Source organism: Kogia breviceps, chromosome 3 (genome assembly GCF_026419965.1).
Source record: "Kogia breviceps isolate mKogBre1 chromosome 3, mKogBre1 haplotype 1, whole genome shotgun sequence".
Lineage (NCBI taxonomy): Eukaryota > Metazoa > Chordata > Mammalia > Artiodactyla > Physeteridae > Kogia > Kogia breviceps.
Window position 1 is genome coordinate 145,712,600 of NC_081312.1, and position 24,672 is coordinate 145,737,271.

At 38.3% G+C, this 24,672-nt stretch overlaps 1 protein-coding gene across 2 annotated transcripts in view; it reads left to right on the forward strand.

Moving 5' to 3' along the window:
• Positions 1 to 24,672, forward strand: part of DNAAF4 (dynein axonemal assembly factor 4) — an 84,438-nt gene that overhangs the window by 58,612 nt on the left and 1,154 nt on the right. Inside the window, exons 6-8 of one of the 2 annotated variants that reach the window (XM_059056277.2) lie at positions 1,147 to 1,256; positions 22,103 to 22,256; positions 23,439 to 23,544. In XM_059056277.2, the coding sequence (XP_058912260.1) occupies positions 1,147 to 1,256; positions 22,103 to 22,256; positions 23,439 to 23,544 (370 nt within the window). The remainder of the gene's footprint in view (positions 1 to 1,146; positions 1,257 to 22,102; positions 22,257 to 23,438; positions 23,545 to 24,672) is intronic. The other variant, XM_059056280.2, reaches the window with a different exon arrangement.

The window sequence follows — 24,672 nt, forward strand, 5'->3', positions numbered from 1 at the left end:
CTCCAGAATGCTGATGAGAAAACACTGGTTTAATATCCAGTGTTGTTGCTTATCCCAGGAGATAAAATGTTGCATGTGCATTTATTTTATCAAATACATCATTTTTCCATAATAGATTTGTAAACTTTGGGTCAGTGTATATCATGGTAAGAAAAGATTTGTAAATTTATTATTTTATTACAATTAATTATTAATATCAACTATTTCTAATGTGACATTTGGCATTAATATCTTTCATTCATTTATAAATTCCTGAGCTCTGGGATTTTGAATATTGTATACTTAGTTGTGTAATCATTGCTTTTTTTTTTTTTTTTTTTTCCTGTAAGGTGTGAACTGATAGCTCTCTCAATTGAAAAGTTGTGGAAATAATTGAATCTCCTTAAGATATAATGACAATTTATAAATATTAATTTTTTCTTGTTAACAGCATATTTCTATATTTTATTATTTATAAAAGTATCTCTGTAACTATAAAATTATAATTATTTTAAAAAATCATTTATATATTTTTATAGTGTAATATATATATATTATAAACAAGAAAAATAAAACAATATTCACATGAACTCCCAGAAATTTGGATGAAATTTGGACTAGAAATTTTTATACATTGGATCTTAATCAGCTAGTGAAGTTTAAAAAAAAGCTTAAAGATGTATAAAAACTAGAAGTTTAAAATCACCACCATCAAATATTTTATCAGTCTACTCAGACTGCTATAACAAAGTACATAGACTGGGTGACTTAAAGCATCACAAAGTACATAGACTGGATGGCTTAAAGAGCAGGCAATTATTTCTCACAGTTCTGGAGGCTGGGAAGTCCAAGATCAGGATGCTGGGGTGGGGTTGGGTGGGGAAAGGCATTTCCTCTGGTCTCCTCCTCTTCTTATAAGGACACTAATCTTATGATGGGAGTCTCATCCTCATAACCTCATCCAAGCTTAATTATCGCCCAAAGGCCCCATCTCCAAATACCATCACATTGGTGATTAGAGCTTCAACATATGAACTTTGGAGGACACAACCATTCAGTCCATAACAAATAGTATTTCCATCTTGTATAGGAAGATGGAAAATCTAAAAGTAACTTCTAATAAAACAAGACTTTTGTGTCCTTCATTAAACTTCATTCTCATTTCAGTGGCTACATAAACAAGCAGAGGCACGAAGAGCAATGAATACTGACATTCCTGAACTTTGTGATTTAAAAGAAGAGGAAAAAAACCCAGAATGGTTGAAGGACAAAGGAAAGTAAGTTGTTTGAACTCTGGCCATGAGACTTATAATAAATTTATGTGGATATTAATACTTACATATTTTCTAGTTATCTTGACGTGTGTGTGTGTTTGGGGGAGAAATAATGCAAATATGCCAATTCTGTAGGTAGTGCTTCCATATTTAAAAAGTCAGATCTTATAACAAATAAGGCTCTTATTTTTACTGCTTTTGTATTTATATGTCATGGAAATGAAAAATATCATGTCTTTTGGATTGCTTATCAAAATCCCTTTTTAAATCACTTAACATTTAACATAAGTCCTTCATAATACTTCCCTTAAAATCATGGTTCTTTTGGGACTTCCCTGGTGGCACAGTGGTTGGGAGTCTGCCTGCCAGTGCAGGGGACATGGGTTCAAGCCCTGGTCCAGGGGGATCCCACATGCCACAGAGCAACTAAGCTCATGCACCACGGCTGCTGAGTGTGTGCTCTAGGGCCCATGAGCCACGGCTGCTGAAGCCCACGTGCCACAACTGCTGAGGCCCCGGCGCCTGGAGCCTGTGCTCCGCAACAAGAGAAGCCACAACAATGAGGAGCCTGCACTACGCAACGAAGAGTGGCCCCCGCTCACCGCAACTAGGGAGGGCCTGTGTGCAGCAACAAAGACCCAACAGAGCCAAAAATAAATAATAAATAAATTTATTTTTTTTAAAAAATCATGGTTCTTTAAAACTAGAGCTACTTTGATTAGTCATATCCATCTTTAAAAGATTATCAAATTATCCTATAAATTATTTTATATCCAGACAATCCTTTTATTTATTTATATATGGCTCTATGTGTAAACTTTTAGACAATTAACAACAATGAATTCTGCTATATTCTGTGGTAATTCGAGTTCATATTTTGAGGCAATTTTGTAGATATTATTTATGTCATTTTATACACTTTTGTATTATTTTTCTATTGCTGCCATAGCAAACTACCACAAACTTAGTGGCTTAAAACAATACAAAGTTATTATCTTATAGTTCTGGAGGTCAGAAGTCTAAACTGGGTTTTTCTGGGCTAAAATCAAGATATCAGTTGCAATCCTTCTGGAGGCTGTAAGGGAGAATCTATTTTCTTGGGTTTTCCAGGGTTTTTTTTTTTTTTTTCCCCAGTACGCGGGCCTCTCAATGTTGTGGCCTCTCCCGTTGGGGAGCACAGGCTCTGGACGCGCAGGCCCAGCGGCCATGGCTCATGGGCCCAGCCGCTCCACGGCATGTGGGATCTTCCCGGACCGGGGCACGAACCCGTGTCCCCTGCATTGGCAGGCGGACTCTCAACCACTGGGCCACCAGGGAAGCCTGGTTTTCCAGCTTTGAGACTGCCCACATTCCTTGGCTTATGGCCCCCAACCAGCAGTTGCGTCACTCTGGACTTTGCTTCCATAGTCACCTCTCCTTGTCTGACTCTGGCTCTCCTGCCTCCCTCTTTCTTTTATAAGTGCCCTTGTAATTACATTAGTCCCACTTGTATAATCCAGGATAATCTCCTACTGCAAGATCCTTAACTTAATCACATCTGCAAGGTCCTTTCTAACTAACCATATTAGTTAATATATTCACAGGTTTTGGGGATTAGGATGTGGACATCTTTGGTGGGGAGATTTATCTGTCTAACCACAAAGTCTGTGTTTTTCTTTTCTCATCTTCTCTCTGTTCTTTCTTGGTCTTTTCTCGTATCTGATAAGAACACCAGAGATTTGTGGAGTTGAGCTGGAGTTAACAATTTTTCTGAAGTTCAGAAGCCTGGGGCTGACAGGTTTGTTCCTCTTACTCCCAACAAAAATCCCCTCTCCTTCTCTCCCTTCTTCTCCATCTATTAAACCATTAAATAAATATCTGTTGATTGCTTGGATTTGTCAGACTGTAGGCTAGGCTCTGAGCTACAGAGATGAGTAAAGGAGAGGGATATATACAAATACTTATAACACTGTGTGGGAAGTACAATACATAGAAAGAACAAGGTAAAATGAGAGTAAGGAAGAGGGGCACCTAACCTTAAAGGAAGAAAGGTAGTTTCAGGAAGAGCTTCCTAGAGAATATAGCACCTGAGCTCCTCTTAATGATAAGTAGGAGTTTCAGGAGGAAGGAAAGAAAGGCATTCATTTTAAGCAGGGGAGACAGTATGAGCAAAAGCTCAGAGACAATAATAGTGTGATATATAGGTCAGGAACTGGGTAGTTTATTGCTTGCTAAAACATAAATTTGATGCTAGGAATAATGCCAAATGAACCCAGAAAAATAGGCAGTGGCCTCGTGTTATTCTTATATTTTATTCTGTAAGGTGGGAAAAAATGTGTTGCAGAAACTATGACAGAGGTCTTGAACCATTATGACATTGTTATAGGGTAAAGAGGAGAGCAATGTGAGAAATATTCAGGAGGTAAGATAGGAAGGATTTCTTGAGTGATTGTTGGGGAGTGAGAGAAGAGTAGTTGTGGGCGACTTTGGGTTTCTAGTTTGAATGATTGATTATATGATGCCAACAACTGAATTAGAGAACTCTAGAAGAGGGCCATTTAGGAGGGAATGTAGGTAAGTTCAGTTTTGAATATGTTGAGTTTGAGCTGCCTCTTGGTCAGTCTGGCTGACAGTGTCCAGCAAGTTTGAAACTCAGGGGAGAGGCCAGCAGTGTATTATGGATTTGGAGGTTATCAGCATTTATGTAGCAGTTGACTTACAAGAGTAGGTGAGATATCTGAAAAGAGCACGTAGACCAGAGGAGTAGTGGCCTAAGGATAAAACCCTGTGACCTACCAACATTTGAAGATCTGGTAAAACAAAGGAGTACACAAAAATACTACCAGAAGCCAATGGAATAGAAACTTGGAGAGTTTTTGTTTTGTCTTGTTCTTTAAGAATAGAAAAGGTTTGAATAGATGTGCAGATGAGACAGAAGAGGTGGCTGAACTGTCCTCGAGAAGAGTGGAGAAAATTGGGTCAAGGCCAAAGGTAGATGGTTTATCCCGATTTTGTTTTTGTTTTTCCTCTTGTTAAAATTTGCATTCATTATAAATGGGTGTTGAATTTTGTTGAAAGCTTTCTTTGCATCTATTGAGATGATCATATGGTTTTTCTCCTTCAATTTGTTAATATGGTGTATCACATTGATTGATTTGCATATATTGAAGAATCCTTGCATTCCTGGGATAAACCCCACTTGATCATGGTGTATGATCCTTTTAATGTGCTGTTGGATTCTGTTTGCTAGTATTTTGTTGAGGATTTCTGCATCTATGTTCATCAGTGATATTGGCCTGTAGTTTTCTTTCTTTGTGACATCTTTGTCTGGTTTTGGTATCAGGGTGATGGTGGCCTCGTAGAAGGAGTGTGGGTGTGTTCCTCCCTCTGCTATCATTTGGAAGAGTTTGAGAAGGATAGATGTTAGCTCTTCTCTAAATGTTTGATAGAATTCACCTGTGAAGCCATCTGGTCCTGAGCTTTTGTTTGTTGGAAGATTTTTAATCACAGTTTGAATTTCAGTGCTTGTAGTTGGCCTGTTCATATTTTCTATTTCTTCCTGGTTCAGTCTCAGAAGGTTGTGCATTTTTAAGAATTTGTCCGTTTCTTCCAGGTTGTCCATTTTATTGGCATAGTGTTGCTTGTAGTAATCTCTCATGATCCTTTGTATTTCTGCAGTGTCAGTTGTTACATCTCCTTTTTCATTTCTAATTCTATTGATTTGAATCTTCTCCCTTGTTTACTTGATGAGTCTGGCTAATGGTTTATCAGTTTTGTTTATCTTCTCCAGAACCAGCTTTTAGTTTTATTGATCTTTGCTATCGTTTCCTTCATTTCTTTTTATTTCTTTTTTTTAAAACAACTTTATTGGAGTATAATTGCTTTACAATGGTGTGTTGGTTTCTGCTTTACAACAAAGTGAATCAGTTTTACATATACATATGTTCCCAATGTCTTCCCTCTTGCATCTCCCTCCCTCCCACCCTCCCTATCCCACCCCTCTAAGTGGTCACAAACCACCTAGCTGATCTCCCTGTGCCATGTGGCTGCTTCCCACTAGCTATCCACACTACGTTTGGTAGTGTATATATGTCCATGCCACTCTCTCACTTCATCACAGCTTACCCTTCCCCCTCCCCATATCCTCAAGTCCATGCTCTAGTAGGTCTGTGTCTTTATTCCCGTCCTACCCCTAGGCTCTTCTTGACATTTTTTTTCTTAGATTCCATATATATGTGTTAGCATATGGTATTTGTTTTTCCCTTTCTGACTTACTTCACTCTGTATGACAGACTCCAGGTCCATCCAGCTCACTACAAATAACTCAATTTCATTTCTTTTTATGACTGAGTAATATTCCAGTGTATATATGTGCCACATCTTCTTTATCCATTCATCTGTTCATGGACACTTAGGTTGCTTCCATGTCCTGGCTATAGTAAATAGAGCTGCAATGAACATTTTGGTACTTGACTCTTTTTGAATTATGGTTTTCTCAGGGTATATGCCCAGTAGTGGGATTGTTGGGTCATATGGTAGTTCTATTTGTAGTTTTTTAAGGAACCTCCATACTGTTCTCCATAGTGGCTGTATCAATTTACATTCCCACCAACAGTGCAAGAGGGTTCCCTTTTTTCCACACCCTCTCCAGCATTTATTATTTCTAGATTTTTTGATGATGTCCATTCTGACCAGTGTGAGATGATATCTCATTGTAGTTTTGATTTGCATTTCTCTAATGATTAATGATGTTGAGCATTCTTTCATGTGTTTGTTGGCAATCTATCTTCTTTGGAGAAATGTCTATTTAGGTCTTCTGCCCATTTTTGGATTGGGTTGTTTGTTTTTTTGATATTGAGCTGCCTGAGCTGCTTATATATTTTGGACATTAATCCTTTGTCAGTTGCTTCATTTGCAAATCTTTTCTCCCATTCTGAGGGTTGTCTTTTGGTCTTGTTTATGGTTTCCTTTGCTGTGCAAAAGCTTTATAGTTTCATTAGGTCCCATTTGTTTAGTTTTGTTTTTATTTCCATTTCTCTAGGAGGTGGGTCAAAAAGGATCTTGCTGTGATATATGTCATAGTGTTCTGTCTATGTTTTCCTATAAGAGTTTGATAGTGTCTGGCCTTACATTTAGGTCTTTAACCCATTTTGAGTTTATTTTTGTATATGGTGTTAGGGAGTGTTCTAATTTCATACTTTTACAGGTAGCTGTCCAGTTTTCCCAGCACCACTTACTGAAGAGGCTGTCTTTTCTCCACTGTATATTCTTGCCTGCTCTATCAAAGATAAGGTGACCATATGTGCGTGGGTTTATCTCTGGGCTTTCTATCCTGTTCCATTGATCTATATTTCTGTTTTTGTGCCAGTACCATACTGTCTTGATTTCTATAGCTTTGTAGTATAGTCTGAAGTCAGGGAGCCTTGTTCCTCCAGCTCCATTTTTCATTCTCAGGATTGCTTTGGCTATTTGGGGTCTTTTGTGTTTCCATACAAATTGTGAAATTTTTTGTTCTAGTTCTGTGAAAAATGCTACTGGTTGTTTGATAGGGATTGCATTGAATGTGTAGATTGCTTTGGGTAGTAGAGTCATTTTCACAATGTTGATTCTTCCAATCCAAGAACATGGTATATGTCTCCATCTATTTGTATCATCTTTAATTTCTTTCATCAGTGTCTTATAATTTTCTGCATACAGGTCTTTTGTCTCCTTAGGTAGGTTTATTCCTAGATATTTTATTTTTTTGTTGCAGTGGTAAATGAGAGGGTTTTCTTAATTTCACTTTCAGATATTTCATCATTAGTGTATAAGAATGCCAGAGGTATCTGTGCATTAATTTTGTATCCTGCTACTTTACCAAATTCATTGATTAACTCTAGTAGTTTTCTGGTAGCATCTTTAGGATTCTCTATGTATAGAATCATGTCATCTGCAAACAGTGACAGCTTTACTTCTTCATTTCCGATTTGGATTCCTTTTATCTCTTTTTCTTCTCTGATTGCTGTCACTAAAACTTCCAAAACTGTGTTGAATAATAGTGGTGAGTGGGCAACCTTGTCTTGTTCCTGATCTTAGTGGAAATGGTTTCAGTTTTTCACCATTGAGGACGATGTTGTCTGTGGGTTTGTCATATATGGCCTTTATTATGTTGAGGAAATTTCCCTCTATACCTACTTTCTGCAGGGTTTTTATCATAAATGGTGTTGAATTTTGTCAAAAGCTTTCTCTGCATCTATTGGGATGATCATATGTTTTTTCTCCTTCAATTTATTAATATGGTGTATCATGTTGATTGATTTGCATATATTGAAGAATCCTTGCATTCCTGGAATAAACCCCACTTGATCATGGTGTATGATCCTTTTAATGTGCTGTTGGATTCTGTTTGCTAGTATTTTGTTGAGGATTTTTGCATCTATGTTCATCAGTGATATTGGCCTGTAGTTTTCTTTCTTTGTGACATCTTTGTCTAGTTTTGGTATCAGGGTGATGGTGGCCTTATAGAATGAGTTTGGGAGTGTTCCTCCCTCTGCTATCATTTGGAAGAATTTGAGAAGGATAGGTGTTAGCTGTTCTCTAAATGTTTGATAGAATTCACCTGTGAAGCCATCTGGTCCTGGCATTTGTATTTTGGAAGATTTTTAATCGAAGTTTCAATTTCAGTGCTTGAGATTGGTCTGTTCATGTTTTCTGTTTCTTCCTTGTTCAGTCTCGGCAGGTTGTGCATTTTTAAGAATTTGTCCATTTCTTCCAGGTTGTCCATTTTATTGGCATAGTGTTGCTTGTAGTAATCTCTCATTATCTTTTGTATTTCTGCAGTGTCATTTGTTACGTCTCCTTTTTCATTTCTAATTCTATTGATTTGAATCTTCTCCCTTGTTTTCTTGGTGAGTCTGGCTAGTGGTTTATCAATTTTGCTTATCTTCTTAAAGAATCAGCTTTTAGTTTTATTGATCTTTGCTATCGTTTCCTTCATTTCTTTTTCATTTATTTCTGATCTGATGTTGATGATTTCTTTCCTCTGCTAACTTTGGGGGTTTTTTTGTTCTTCTTTCTCTAATTGCTTTAGGTGTAAGGTTAGGATGTTTATTTGAGATGTTTCTTGTTTCTTGAGGTAGGATCATACTGCTATAAATTTCCCTCTTAGAACTGCTTTTGTTGCCTCCCATAGGTTTCGGTTCGTTGTGTTTTCATTGTCATTTTTTTCTAGCTTTTTAAAAAATTTCCTCTTTGATTTCTTCAGTGATCTCTTGCTTATTAAGTAGTGTATTGTTTAGCTTCCATGTGTTTGTATTTTTTACAGTTTTTTTTTCCTGTAATTGATATCTAGTCTCATAGTGTTGTGGTCGGAAGAGATACTGGATACAATTTCAATTTTCTTAAATTTACCAAGGCTTGATATGTGATCCAAGATATGATCTATCCTGGAGAATATTCCGTGAGCACTTGAGAAGAATGTGTATTCTGTTGTTTTTGGATGGAATGTCCTATGAATATCAATTAAGTCCATCTTGTTTAATGTATCATTTAGAGCTTGTGTTTCCTTATTTATTTTGATTTTCGATGATCTGTCCATTGGTGAAAGTGGGATGTTAAAGTCCCCTACTATGATTGTGTTACTGTCGATTCCCCCTTTTATGGCTGTTAGTATTTGCCTTATGTATTGAGGTGCTCCTCGGTTGGGTGCATAAATATTTACAATTGTTGTATCTTCTTCTTGGATTGATCCCTTGATCATTATGTAGTGTCTTTGTCTCTTGTAATAGTCTTTATTTTAAGGTCTATTTTGTCTGATATGAGAATTGCTACTCCAGCTTTCTTTTGATTTCCATTTGCATGGAATATCTTTTTCCATCCCCTTACTTTCAGTCTGTATGTGTCCCTAGGTCTGAAGTTGGTCTCTTTTATACAGCATATATATGGGTCTTGTTTTTGTATCCATTCAGCCAGTCTGTGTCTTTTGTTTGGAGCATTTAATCCATTAACATTTAAGGTAATTATCGATATGTATGTTCCTATTACCATTTTCTTAATTGTTTGGGGTTTGTTATTGTAGGTCTTTTGCTTCTCTTGTGTTTCCTGCCTAGAGAAGTTCCTTTATCATTTGTTGTAAAGCTGGTTTGGTGGTGCTGAATTCTCTTAGCTTTTGCTTGTCTGTAAATGTTTTAATTTCTCCATCAAATCTGATTGAGATCCTTACTGGGTAGAGTAATCTTGGTTGTAGGTTTTTCTCCTTCATCACTTTAAATATGTCCTGCCACTTCCTTCTGGCTTGCAGAGTTTCTGCTGAAAGATCAGCTGTTAACCTTATGCAGATTCCCTTGTGTGTTATTTGTTGTTTTTCCCTTGCTACTTTTAATGTTTTTTCTTTGTATTTAATTTTTCATAGTTTGATTAATATGTGTCTTGGCATGTTTCTCCTTGAATTTGTCCTGTGTAGGACTCTCTGTGCTTCCTGGACTTGATTAACTATTTCCTTTCCCATTTTAGGGAATTTTAACTATAGTCTCTTCAAATATTTTCTCAGTCCCTTTCTTTCTTTCCTTCTTCTTCTGGGACTCCTATAATTCGAATGTTGGTGCGTTTAATGTTGTCCCAGAAGTCTCTGAGACTGTCCTCAGTTCTTTTCATTCTTTTTTCTTTATTTTGCTCTGCAGTAGTTATTTCCACTATTTTATCTTCCAGGTCACTTATCCTTTCTTCTGCTTTAGTTATTATGCTATTGTTCCCTTCTAGAGAATTTTAAATTTCATTTATTGTGTTGTTCATCACTGTTTGCTCTTTAGTTCTTCTAAGTCTTTGTTAAACTTTTCTTGTATTTTCTCCATTCTATTTCCAGGATTTTGGATCATTTTACTATCATTATTCTGAATTCTTTTTCAGGTAGACTGCCTATTTCCTCTTCATTTGTTGGGTCTGGTGGGGGTCTGCCTCACTACTTCATCTGCTGTGTGTTTCTCTGTCTTCTCATTTTGCTTAACTTACTGTATTTGGGGTCTCCTTTTCGCAGACTGCACGTTCGTAGTTCCGATTGTTTTTGGTGTCTGTTCCCAGTGGCTAAGGTTGGTTCAGTGGGTTGTGTAGGCTCCCTGGTGGAGGGGACTGTTGCCTGTGTTCTGGTGGATGAGGCTGGATTTTGTCTTTCTGGTGGGCAGATCCACATCTGGTGGTGTGTTTTGGGGTGTCTGTGGCCTTATTATAATTTTAGGCAGCCTCTCTGCTAATGGATGGGGTTGTGTTCTTGTCTTGCTAGTTGTTTGGCACAGGGTGTCCAGCACTGTAGCTTTCTGGTCATTGAGTGATGCTGGGTCTTGGCGTTGAGATGGAGATCTCTGGAAGATTTTTGCCGTTTGATATTACATGGAGCTGGGAGGTCTCTTGTGGACCAGTGTCTTGAATTTGTCTCTCCCACCTCAGAGGCTCAGCCCTGACGCCTGGCTGGAGAACCAAGAGCCTGTCCTCCACACGGCTCAGAATTAAAGGGGAAAAAAAAAGAAAGAAAGAAAGAAGAAAATAAAATAAAATAAAGTTATTAAAATAAAAAATAATTATTAAGAAAACAATTTTTTTAAGAAAACAAAAAACGGACTGACAGAGAACTTTAGGACAAATGTTTAAAGCAAAGCTATACACACAAAATCACACACAGAGCATACCCATACACACTCACAATAAGAGAAAAAGGGGAAAGAAATATATGTTTGCTCCCAAAGTCCACCTCCTCAATTTGGGATGATTCATTGTCTATTCAGGTATTCCACCGATGCAGGGTACATCAAGTTGATTGCGGAGATTTAATCCTCTGTTCCCGAGGCTGCTGGGAGAAATTTCCCTTTCTCTTCTTTGTTCGCACAGCTCCCAGGGTTCAGCTTTGGATTTGGACCCGCCTCTGCATGTAGGTCACCTGAGGGTGTCTGTTCTTTGCTCAGACAGTTTGGGATTAAAGCAGCAGCTGATTCGGGGGCTCTGGCTCACTCAGGCCGGGGTGAGGGAGGGGTACAAATGAGGGGCGAGCCTGCGGCGGCAGAGGCCGGCGTGATGTTGCACCAGCCTGAGGCGTGCCATGCGTTCTCCTGGGGAAGTTCTCCCTGGATCACGGGACCCTGGCAGTGGCAGGCTGCACAGGCTCCCGGGAGGGGAGGTGTAGAGAGTGACCTGTGCTCGCACACAGGCTTCTTGGTGGCGGCAGCAGCAGCCTTAGCATCCCATGCCCATCTCTAGGGTCTGCGCTGATAGCCACAGCTCACGCCCCTCTCTGGAACACCTTTAAGTGGCGCTGTTAATCTCCTCTCCTTGCGCACCAGGAAGCAAAGAGGGAAGAAAAGGTCTCTTGCCTCTTTGGCAGCTCCAGACTTTTCCCGGACTCCCTCCCGGCTAGCTGTGGCGCACTAGCCCTCTTCAGGCTGTGTTCACGCAGCCAACCCCAGTCCTCTCCCTGGGATCCGACCGAAGCCCAAGCCTCAGCTCCCAGCTCCTGCCCGCCCTGGCGGGTGAGCAGACAAGCCTCTCGGGCTGGTGAGTGCTGGTCAGCACCAATCCTCTGCGGGAATCTCTCCGCTTTGCCCTCCGCACCCTGTTACTGCGCTCTCCTCCACGGCTCCGAAGCTTCCCCCTCCGCCACCCGCAGTCTCCGCCCGCAAAGGGGCTTCTCGTGTGTGGAAACCTTTCCTCCTTCACAGCTCCCTCCCACTGGTGCAAGTCCCGTCCCTATTCTTTGTCTCTGTTTTTTCTTTTTTCTTTTGCCCTACCCAGGTACATGGGGAGTTTCTTGCCTTTTGGAAGGTGTGAGGTCTTCTGCCAGCGTTCAGTGGGTGTTCTATAGGAGCAGTTCCACATGTAGATGTATTTCTGATGTATTTGTGGAGAGGAGAGTGATCGCCGCGTCTTATGCTTCTGCCATCTTGAAGCTCCTCCCCGCCCTTGGTTTTTACCCAGTCTGCTGGCCTTCTGCCTAACCTGCCTCCCAGGTTTATCCTGTCTAAATTATTTGTTTAATTGTGTTTGCTTATCTTTAAGCTACCATTGTCATAATCACAGTTATTATGTTCATAGCTTGTGATAGGTTACAGGAGCTTCACATATACTATCATTAAATCCTCACAGCTGTAGTTGGCTAGGAACCACTACTTTTGCACTCATTTAACAAATGTTTATTGAGAGGCTAGCAGCTTTACACAAAATAGCTCTTTTAATTCCTTTAGCAATCTAGCTAGTTGGATATTATTATCTTTATCACGATTTTATAAATGTAGAACAGGGCTAGAGAGGTTACGAAACTTGTCTAAGGTGGTAGTTTATGAGTAGAACCAGGATTCAATCCCAGGTCAATATGATTATGAAGCTTATGTTTCAGATAGTGCTGTGCACATCTCACAGATGAATAACATCTTCTTCCTGTCCTTTTGTTCCAATTGTTTAGCCTTCGTGAAGGCAGTCCAAGTGGTATGGCTATGAATTGCTCTTCCTTGCAGCCTGAGAGTGCTGAAGTGTGCATAGCTGAATGTGCTCCCCTGTTGGATTGGTTTCTTTGGTCTAGAAAATATTGAAAGATTCAGTTGTAATAGAGAGTTTATTTTCTGAGATGGAAGGGAAGAAAGTGAAGGCAATTATGAAACTAGATAAATTTCTAACAATAATTGCTTGGTGGGTACTGCTGAGGGCTCTGCTAGATTAGCGAACGTGAATTCATAGAGATGCTAGTCAGTTTAGCTATATGATTTATCTTCTATAGTGTTTAGTGTTTTGGATTTAAGAATCGATCATTGATCCAAGGTTGGAGTTTTGACTGACAAGTACAGCAGAAGACTAGTAGTGCAAGGGACTAGATTGCTCATGGAAAAATAGCTCAGATATTTAACTATGAAATCTAGGCTGGGTTAGAAAGGAAGAGATGCCATGAGGGGCCCAGTAGACTAAGAGAAAACAGAGCAGTTAAGAAATTAGAGGGCACTGTAAAGGTTGAAGGTTGACTATAAAGGGAAAGTTTGCAGAATAGAGAGTTCTGGTCAGTGGCTGGGATTCCAGCATTTGATATCGCTGAAGTATTACAATTCAGGTGACGACAAAGTCCAAGATGTGGCCCAGGGAGTGGGTTGCAAAAGTGAAGTTGAAGGGAAGGTAATTTGAGTTAAGGAGTCCCAGGTATTTCAAGGCTAAATTGATAAATGGGTCATATACATAAACCTTAGAATCTTCTGGAATTATCGCATAAATTGGGATGGAGACAGATGTTGGGAGCCAGGTTTCAAAGCCCTCAGTGAATAAGAGAATAATGCTTTTAAAAAGCCAGTTAGATGACAGTGACTAGAAGGCCATAGGGTAAAGATGTCAGGAGTCCCAAAGGATGATGATTTTTTCATAAAGGGAGAATTACACCTTGGAACTAGCAGAAGCGAGTCTGGAAAATGCCAAGTCCTATGGTCCTAGCCCCTTCCCTGATGGTCCTCAGTAGAGACAGTGGTAGAGATAGCACTGCCCTCCGGAAAGAGCCAGGCTTACTTTAAAAGCATTGTGTGGAAAATTTGAGGATTAAGAAAGGATTGGGGTGGGAGTTGGAGTCAATTATGGAAGAACAGGAATAAGAAAGTACAAAGGAATAGAGTAGGATGAGAGAAGGAAAGACCAGCAAATACAAACTTTCATGTGAGGACAAAGAAGAAGCATGCTTTTTGATCAGCCCAAAGATAGCAGGCTGATGGAGATGGTTAGAAAGTCCTTGGGCATAAGATGTTTTTGGTGCTGGGACTGGCTAAACGTCTTAGACAGTGTTTGGTCTGGTCTTATTTTTGATATACTAATGCTGTGATTTCAATTTAAGAGTGGAAAGAGCAGATAAGGTCATTGAGCTGAAGTTGGTATTTGACAAGTACAGCAAAAGACCGTGTGTGTGTGTTTGTGTTTGTGTGTGTGTGTGTGTGACTGCTGGCAGAAGCAATGAATTGCCAGCAGCCTAGTGCAAAAGTGTACTTGGTTGCAGTCAGGTGTAACTGGTAGACTGTAATCACTTCAGTCTCTGTTTTTTGTACCTTTTTTCCTCACTGCCTCCAATTAAGTAGAATAAGAAAGAGAAGCAAAATAGGAGAAGAAAAGAGTTAAAAATGACAAGAGATGGAAGGAAACTTAGTAACTAGTGACACCCAGAGAAACAAAGTACAGTTAATCATAGTGCCAAGTACAAACAGGTAAAAGGAAAGGTACAAATTATTAGAGAGAAATGTATCCTCTCTGGCAATGTAATGCAGTACAGAAGACAGAAACAGACGTAACAGAACCCATTCAGAAGGAGTGTTGAATTTAAGCCAAAAGATAAAATACTTTCAAATACTTTCATCTCCAGAGGCTTTGTTTCATGCTAGCCTTCTATATTTACACAGGCAAAAACAGTCCAACTGTCGTTTATTGTTTTTAAACCCGTGGGTAGAAGTGGACAAGCCTTCCAAAAGAGCAATAGTTTGAGAAAACTGTTTATGGGATTGTATCTACTCAAAAGAGACTCTTAGAAAAAGCCATAGAATGTTTTCATTTTTTTAACCTAGCATTCTTACTGCCAAGTCTTAGTTTTAAATGCCAAATCTACCTTTCAGGAAAATGTATAAGCTTAGGAAATTTTATTTGCTCATGAGAACATTTTACCGTTGGCAATTAACATTGTACTAGATAGCTTTTTACTGAGAACATTTCACATAAAACAGTTTCTGTGCTCTAATTTATACACGTGCATGGTGTGTTGTTATTTAACAGCCTTACATGACTCAGAATCTGTAAATAATAGCTACCCTTCCAGTCACTTACAATCATATAAGGTTAGATGAATCATTGTTCTGTCCCACTGATGTTACTTTGTACTTGAGTTTTAGCCTGCGTTTTTTTGGATGCTCTCTTAACCCCAGTCTGAAAGTTCCTTCTTCCCCCACATTAGGACCACTTGAATGCCATCTGCATACCTCACTCTCTACAGCAAATTGTAATGTTAGATAGGAGGAAATTAAGGATATATAATTCTACAATCTAGCACCCAGCATCATATTACTATTGTTACATAAAATTACCTACATTAGTTCTAGTGTCTAAATTTTCTTTTTTTTTTTTCTCTTGGCCTAAGTGCCAGATTTTATAGCCTGCCTAATACTCCAGTCCTTTTAAGACTGAGGCTCTGCTTTGCTTTTCCTTATTCTCTTTCCACCCAAGTTAATTCTCTTCTGAACCCCAGCTTTGGTGTGGGAGCCTGCTATTAGATGACTGACTAACCTAAGTACCAACTTGTGCCAGTCTGAATTTCTGTTTGCTTGCTGTTTGTGAATTTTCTGTAGCTGGATTCTATCTGCCTGGCTGGATGTCCTTTTACTTCATGTTGGACTTTTTGATACTGATTGTTAACCACCTGTTACCATCTTCTCCCAACACAGCACACAGTTCTATTTGCCAGATTGAATTTCTTTCTAACACTTTGGTTTGGATCCATGCCCTGGCAAGAACTGTGAAGAGTTAGCCTACCACAGTTTCATTGGTGCTGACAGAAGTCAGTAGACTCATGAGTCAAAGAGAAAGGACTTTACTATTCAAGGCACATCAAACAGCGTGACCTTCTTCTTGGTCCCCCTCTGCCCCTAAGGTCCCATGGGGCCAATGCAGAGGGGGACCCAGGTGGATGCTGTACACACAGTAGGTTTTATACCATAGCTGAGAAGGCCAAGCTTAAGGAACACAGTTTTTTATAGAGGATTATTAGCAAACCTGTCCAACTTTTACCTCATGAGGTGATAATATCTTTATTATACTGAGCAGTGAACAAATCTATTCTTTGCTCCAGAGAGAGACACTATCTCTATCTTCCAAGGCTGTGCACTATACAAACATCTTTGAAAAGATAGTCCCAAACAGAAGCTGTCAGTGCATCTGACATATGACATGCAGGGTAAAAGACCCATGGAGAATTGTTTCCCAGTGTCCTCTTGTACTTGCCTACTTTCAGAACAGATCTGCCAAATCTGCCTTGCTCTGCTGCATTTTTTACAACTTTATTTGTTTATGGAGATAAGACAGTTTTCTTATGCTGCTACCTTTTGCCTGACTTAAAGAAGTTTAGAAGCCATATCCTAAGATGACTTCTTTGACATAATTATAATTTTGTTTGTTGATTGTATGTTTGTTTGTTTGCTGTACGCGGGCCTCTCACTGTTGTGGCCTCTCCCATTGCGGAGCACAGGCTCCGGACGCACAGGCGCAGCGGCCATGGCTCACGGGCCCAGCCGCTCCGCGACATGTGGGATCCTCCCGGACCAGGGCACAAACCCGTGTCCCCTGCATTGGCAGGCGGACTCTCAACCACTGCACCACCAGGGAAGCCCTGATTGTATGTATTTTATAGCCCATAATATTCTGTTGCAGTACAGTCCCTATTATGGCCTAACTTGTATTTTATTTTGTATGCAGTATCCTTTTCCTCCTTCCATCCTGAGTGCTAAATTGTACTGGTTGATGTTCCTTCACTAAGGTGCACTAATACTCAGTTTTAGAAGCTCTTGAAATACCAAGAATGTTTTCTACCCACATAAGATTCTGAAAGAAACAAGGACCTTAAAAGTCTTTTGAGGGGTAGGTGGCTGTTAGAGTCCTTATTACCCACAAAACAGAGCTGTTGTGTCTTGTATTGGAATATGTGTTACTCTCTGCCTCCACTGCTGTTTCTAAGCCCTACTGCTTTTTTTTGTGTGTGTGTGTGTGTGTGTGTGTGGTATGCGGGCCTCACTGTTGTGGCCTCTCCCGTTGCGGAGCACAGGCTCCGGACGCGCAAGCTCAGCGGCCACGGCTCACGGGCCCAGCCACTCCGCGGCACGTGGGATCTTCCCAGACCGGGGCACGAACCCGTGTCCCCTGCATCGGCAGGCGGATTCTCAACCACTGCGCCACCAGGGAAGCCCTGCTTTTTTTTTTTAAATAAGCAAACATTGTTATAGTTTAACTGGCAGATTTTTTCTTACTATGTATATAAAATGACGGTGTGACATATAATCTGTAACATCTCAGTATACAAAGAACAGTACTATCAACGTACAAATTCTACATCTTGTTCTTTTTTTAAATTAATTTTTATTGGAGTATAGTTGCTTTACAATGTTGTGTTAGTTTATACTGTACAGCAAAGTGAATCAGCCATACATATACATACATCCCCTCTTTTTTGGATTTCCTTCCCATTTAGGTCACCACATTAAGTAGTGTTCCCTGTGCTATACAGTATTTTCTCATTAGTTATCTATTTTATACCTAGTATCAAAGTAAGCCCCACTGCTTTTGATTTCTCTTAACTCTTTTCTGCCCCTTTCTTTACTTCCCTCCACATTGCTTCTTTCTTATCACTTCTGCTTCTTGTAGCTTCTCCTATGGTGAACCGTTGCTCAAAATGTTTGGCCCTTTTGGCCATTGCCAATCAGAATATTTCTTTCTTTACAAAGTCAAACCAATCAATCATCATAAAAATGACAGGAGTGTTCGCAATTGTCCACATCTCTTTTCTTCTTTCTGTACAGTCAGTACCATAAGGACTCAATATGTTTTGAATGAGTACTTTTTCATAGTTCTTTTCACTGGCATTGCTTTATTTGGAGCCATCAGGCAAGACTTACTGGTTATTAGCTTCTCTGTTTAAATTTGGTGTTCAAAGGCTACTGCCCTTAAGACAGAGGTTTAATTTTTTTTCCCTTTCCTTTAGAAATTCAGCTATTTATGAGTTCAGAACCATTCTGAAAGCCATAAAGCAAATTATACTTTATTGGATGTTTATACTGGTATTGAACTTTAAAGAATATAATGTTCATTTGGATTTATATTTTAATATATATTTAAACATTAAAAATGTTTAATACTTCATATTTCTTGCTATTATGCCTCCTACAGTGGCTTTTATTTTTTTTAATTTTTATTGGCGTATAGTTGATTTATAATGTTGTGTTAGTTTCAGGTGCACAGCAAAGTGAATCTGTTATACATATACATATATGCATTCTTTTTTAGATTCTTTTCCCCTATAGATCATTACAGAGTGTTGAGTAGAGTTCCCTGTGTTATTTAGTAGGTCCTTATTAGTTATCTGTTTTATATCTAGTAGTGTGTATATGTCAATCCCAATCTCCCAGTTTATCCCTCTCCTCCCTTTTCCCTCCTGGTAACCATAAGTTTGTTTCCTACATCCTACACTGGTTCTTTTAATACTGCTCATGGTAAGCTCTTCTTCCCTTAGAATCTGGGAGAATTTTTCTGATAAAACTGTTACATTATAAAACTGTAAACTTATATTAAAGATGAAAAATGGAACTCCAAATGAATGTATTAATATAAGGTTTATATAGATATAGACCAATGGAATAGATAGCCCAGAAACAACCTTCTCATATGAAAATCATATGGTCAAATGATTTTCAACAAGGGTGCTAAGATTATTTAATGGAGAAAGGATGTTGTTTTTCAACAAATGGTGTTGGAAAAACTGGATATCCAGTTTTCATTTCATTTTCAGCCTGCCTTTATTCCAAAGAATGAATTTAAACCCTTACCTAACACCATATACAAAAATTAACTCAAAATGGATCAAACACCTAAACATAAGAGCTAAAACTATAAAACTCTTAGGGGAAAACATAGGGTTCTTCATGACATTGGATTTGGCAATATTTCTTGGATGTAACATCAAAAGCACAGGCAACAAAAGAAAAAATGGTTATTTTGGAATGCATCAAAATTTAAAACTTTTCTGCATCAAAGACACTGTCAACAGAGTGAAAAGACAACACATGGAATAGAGAAAATATTTGCAAATCTGTATCTGAAAAGGGTTAATATCAGAATACATATAAAGAACTTCTACAACTCAACAGCAAAAAATAAACAGCCTGATTAAAAAATGTGCAAAGGACTTAAATAGACCTTTCTTCAAAGATATGCACATGGCTAATAAGCACGTGGAAAGATGCCAAACATCACTAATCATTCAGAAAATGCAAATGAAAAGCACAATGAGACACTACTTCACACACAGAAGGATGGCTATTATTAACAAACAAACAAACAACAACCAAAAAAACCCCAGAAAATAACAAGTGTTGCTGAGGTTGTAGAAAAATTGGAACCCTTGAACACTGTTGGTGGGAATGTAAAATGGTGGTGCATGGTAGAGAAAACAGTATGGAGGCTTCTCAAAAAGTTAGAAATAGGATTACCATATGAGGGAATTCCCTGGCAGTCCAGTGGTTAGGATTCCGTGCTTCCATTGCAGGGGGCACTGGTTTGAAACCTGGTTAGGGAACTAAGATCCTTCATGCTGTGCAGCATGACCAAAAAAAAAGAATTCCCATATGATCCAGCAGTTCTGTGTCTAGATATACACACAAAAGTATTGAAAGCAGGGACACAAACAGATATTTGTACACCCATGTTTATAGCAGCATTAGTCACAATAGCCAAAAGGTGAAAGCAACCCAAGAGTCTACTGATGGATAAATGAATAAACAAATGTGATATATCCATACGGTAGACTATTATTCAACCTTAGAAAGGAAGAAAATATTGGCACGTGCTACAACATGATGAACCTTGAAGACATTATGCTAAGTAAAATAAGCTAGGCACAAAAGGACAAATATTGTCCTTATATGACTCCACTTATATGAGGTACCTAGAGTAGTCAAACTCACAGAAACAGAAAAAGAATGGTGGTTGTCAAAGGTAGGAGGGAATGGGGAGTTATTGTTCAGTAGGTGTAGAGTTTCATTTTGGGAAGGTGAATAAGTTCTAGATTTGGATGGTGCTGATGGTTGTACAAAAGTGTGTAAAGTGTGTATGTATTTAATGCCACTAAGCTGTACACTTAAAAATGGTTAAAATGGTAAATTTTAACATTAAAATTAAATTAATTTAAAAAGAAGGTTTGTAGTAGACACAATAGGTTATCTAGCCAACATTTATCATCTCCTTTTATCCTTGTTGTCGGAGTCCCTAGTTTGTTTAGGTGTGTAGACCTTGCTTAGGTGTTTAGGTGTGTAGACTGACTTAGGGTGGGGACCCTTTCCCAAGTTCAGCTATAAATTCTGATTGACTGCAACAAATCAGGATTGCTTTCATTACACTGCTGGTGTGTGTGTGTGTGTGTTTTATGTATATGTGTATTATAATATTGTTTATAAAAGCTAAGTATTGAGAAACAAAACACCTAAGTGTCTATCAGTAGGAGGAGACTGGTTTTAGAAATCCTTGCACAAATGAGAGAGTAGTCTGTAAAAAATAGTATATCTCTATATTTATTAACATGGACAGATGGTCATATGGTTGAATTTTTTTTAAAAGTTCCCAAACAGCAGTATATAGCATTGAGGAGTGAAACTGGAGAGAGAGAGAATGGGTTGACGGATTGAGAACAGGAGAAACTGGTGGGGTTTTTTAAGGCAAAATATTTTTTAAGGGTGGACATTTTTGGTCAGTGAGATGGGAAAGGAAGTGAACTGGGAGATTTCTGGGCAAGGTTTTCTTGCTCTCAAGGAGCATATGCCAGAAAATACTGTCCCATTTTCTTCTAATGAATATTGTACCTGAATGTTGCACCTTGAACTATGCATGAGGAAAAGCAGCTCCAGGATGAAGTAGCTGCTGAGTCCAGTAGGGCGGAGAAATGGAAGGAACCTGAGGCCTTGGTAAGCTCCTGTTCTGCTGATCATATTGGGCATGGAGCCTTTCCCTCTGAACTTGTTTCATGTGAGGTGATCTGTTTCCTTCCTTGTTTAAACCAGTTTGAGTTGAGCTTCTGTTACTTGCAGTCAGAAACATCCTAGCTGAAATGAGACATTTCAGAAAGGTAAACTGTTCCCACAGAATTAGCTTTTCTAGTTTGCAGAAGTTATTTGAAACTTGAGTCAGGCTTAGGTTAGAGGTCACAGTGGTGTCATTTTACCTTTTATTCATGATTTGCTGGCTCCTTTGGTGGGTCTCCCTTTGAAGTCATCGTGTTTATTATTCTAGAATTGTAAAATGTACAGTACAATCGACTGGAAATGAATACAAAGTGTTGTTTTTATGGCACTTTTATATTTGGCAAAGTATTTTCTATTTTCCTTATGTTTATGCATTTTTCGAAATACCAGGAATTGTACTTGAAAACAAAAAAGAAACTTTATGTTTTAAATACATCCTTTAATTATGTACACTCTTTATTTGACGAGAATTTCGGAAGGTTTGAACTGAAAGAGTGTATTTATTAGGATGCTTTTGTTTTGCAAATAACTGAGAAACCCAATTTAAACTGACTTAATGTTTAAAGGAATTTATTGGCTTACATAACTAAAAAGCTAAAGGTGTGTTACATTTCAGGTAAAGCTTGATCCAACAGCTTAACTGCCTTTTTATCCTTTTCATATTTCAATAGTATCAACTTTATTCTAGTGCTAGCTCCTCCCACAGTATTAAAAATGGTCAGCAACAATTTGGGCTCATGTGCTTTCTTCATTTGTGTCCAGCAGGGGGAGTTTTCCCAATTTTTCGTTCTCCAACTTTGGTAATAAAATCACAGGCTTCATTCTGAATAGACCAGTTTAGGTCATAAATCCATCCCTTTGTCAATCATTGTAGCTGGGAGGATGGAAATATGCCTATTGGCTTAAGCTATTGATTGGCTACCCTTGGAGGTGGAGGTGAGGTCAGTCCCGTTCAGATTACATGCTGATGTATGGAGGATAGGTGGGCTTAGTGCCACCCGCAATGTCCATTTTACAAGGAATGGAAAGAAAGGAAGCCATCCATCCCCTGTGCCAAATATCATTAGATATTATTTCTGTGTTTCTCTTTTAGTGTTACATTGTTTTTCTTTTATGTTTTCATCTCATTAGCAAATTGTTTGCAACAGAAAACTATTTGGCAGCTATTAATGCATACAACTTAGCCATAAGACTAAATAATAAGATTCCACTACTGTATTTGAATCGGGCTGCTTGCCATCTAAAACTGAAAAACTTACACAAGGCCATAGAAGATTCTTCTAAGGTATGTGTATCTATTAATTTATATATGGTGCTTTAAAATTGTTATGCTCCTATTTATTGGTTTAAATGATGCCCTTTTGTCAGTTAAATTTGAATAAGTTAGATGCAAAGATTTTAAAAATCTTGCTTATTACATCTTTTTACTGAAAAAAAAATTTTTTTTTTTTTTTTTGTCCATGCCACGTGGCTTGCAGGATCTTAGTTCCCCAACTAGGGATCGAACCTGTGTCCTCTGCATTGGAAGCACAGAGTCCTAACCAATGGACCCCCAGGGAATTCCCCCCAAAAAGAATTTTTTTTTAATGGACAAGGAACTAGTGTGTCTTGAGACTTCACATTAGATTAGAGATCCCCTATCAATTGCCCTGGTTTATCAGTTGAAGTTCAGAAGGATATTAGTAAATGATTGTCAGTTTGTGCTCACCCTTTTTCTTATTAAAGTTTTGCAGACTTAATGCGAGATAGAAGAACACTTGGTGTCACTACCGCTTGCACAGTAAAAGGATATCTCTATGATAATTCTTCCATTTTCAGAGTAACTTAGTATATTCTAATTTCCATTATGAATATCATGTCATTATCTTAAACTTCTAGTTTTTTTCTTTTTTTTCCCCATATCATAGTAACTTGTTTTAAGGGAAATCACATGCAAAATCTCTTATGTGTCTCCTTGAGATTGAGGATACGGAGGAAACAAGTCCTCATATTTTGATCTCATTAAGCTATTGAAGATCTGACAATATTTTTATGATCCAGTTTTCCTTTTAGTAGCATAATTTCAGGCACAAACAAATATTTATTGAATGAGTGAATAAACTGAATCACCAAATTTAAATATAGAAGCATTATATATAGTATATATAATACTATAATTAATAGCATTAATTAAATTAATGCTATTTAATCATCCCTGCTAGTAAAGGTAAAGCTGTAGAGGTTTCAAATGATAAACTAAATCATAAGTTTGGGGGCAAGGGTATGAATCTCATATAGGAACAATTGAACAAGTCCTAAAATTGTTCAACATAAATGTATGTATTTGATAAATTCCTTTCCTAGTTAAGCAAAAAATTTAGGTGGGTGAGGGCTTGAGGATTGTTTTAAAGTTGAGTTTTATCATGTTTTTGCTCAAGTTTAAATTAGGAAATTATATTTTTCCCTTTTTTTTTTTTTTTTTTGTAAGGCACTAGAATTACTGACACCACCTGTTGCGGACAATGCTAATGCAAGAATGAAGGCACATGTACGACGTGGAACAGCATTCTGTCAACTAGAATTGTATGTAGAAGGTAAGAAATGACAGAAATGTTTTTTGTTTTGTTTTGTTTTGTTTTTGCTGTACATGGACCTCTCACTGTCGTGGCCTCTCCCATTGCGGAGCACAGGCTCTGGCACAGGCTCTGGACGCACAGGCTCAGCGGCCATGTCTCACGGGCCCAGCCGCTCCGCGGCATGTGGGATCTTCCTGGACCGGGGCACGAACCCGCGTCCCCTGCATCAGCAGGCAGACTCTCAACCACTGCTCCACCAGGGAAGCCCGACAGAAATGTTTTAAGTTCCAAGTTATACTCTAAAAAAATGTCATTGCCATTATTCAAGATGACTCCATTATTTTATACTTTTAGCATTTAATTTATTCTTTGCAATTTATCTGACAAAACAAAAGATGATTTGAAATATTTTTAAAAATCATTGTTGTAGAGGGGAATTAACATAAGATATAAACATCTCCCTAGGTCTAGGGAGATGCTGTAGTATCAGACAAGTTTTTTTGTGGAAAGATGTGTGATAAATGAGTCACTTAATATATAATAGAAATTTTAAAATGAGCTTCTTTGTTCAGACACACAGACACTACATACATACATATATACATACATACATTCATAAGCTCAGAAATAACTGATCTACCACAATGTATGATCAATTGCTTATTTTGTGAGACCGTACTAAGGTTTGTAATTCAGTCTCATGTGTATGGAAGCCATATTTATTTAATTTTTATTGTTTTAATTTAATTTTTTATTGTTTTCCATTTTTAATGTAATTTAGGACTATTTGCAGTTACTCATGTTGCCTCCGAGTTTTTTCTTCAGTGCTCTTCTTCCCATACTTCCCTACCCAGATTCCCGTTCAGTTTCCCTTTATTCAGGGCCTAAAGGCTTATTCCTGATGATGTCTTGCCAGCGAATTGGCTTTAGCTTATAAAGTTTTATTATTTCTGACTTGTTTGTAATCTTGTTTCTGCCACTTTTAGATTTTTCTAACCAAAGCATCCAAATTAGGTTTATATGCCTATCCTTTTTTTTAAGAGTCTTATTCAGCTTCATGAGGATAAAAATTATCAAGACGGGAATGAAACACTGTAAGCATTCTTTAGGAAGTATAGCATCCTAGACTTTTTTGAGCTAAGAGGA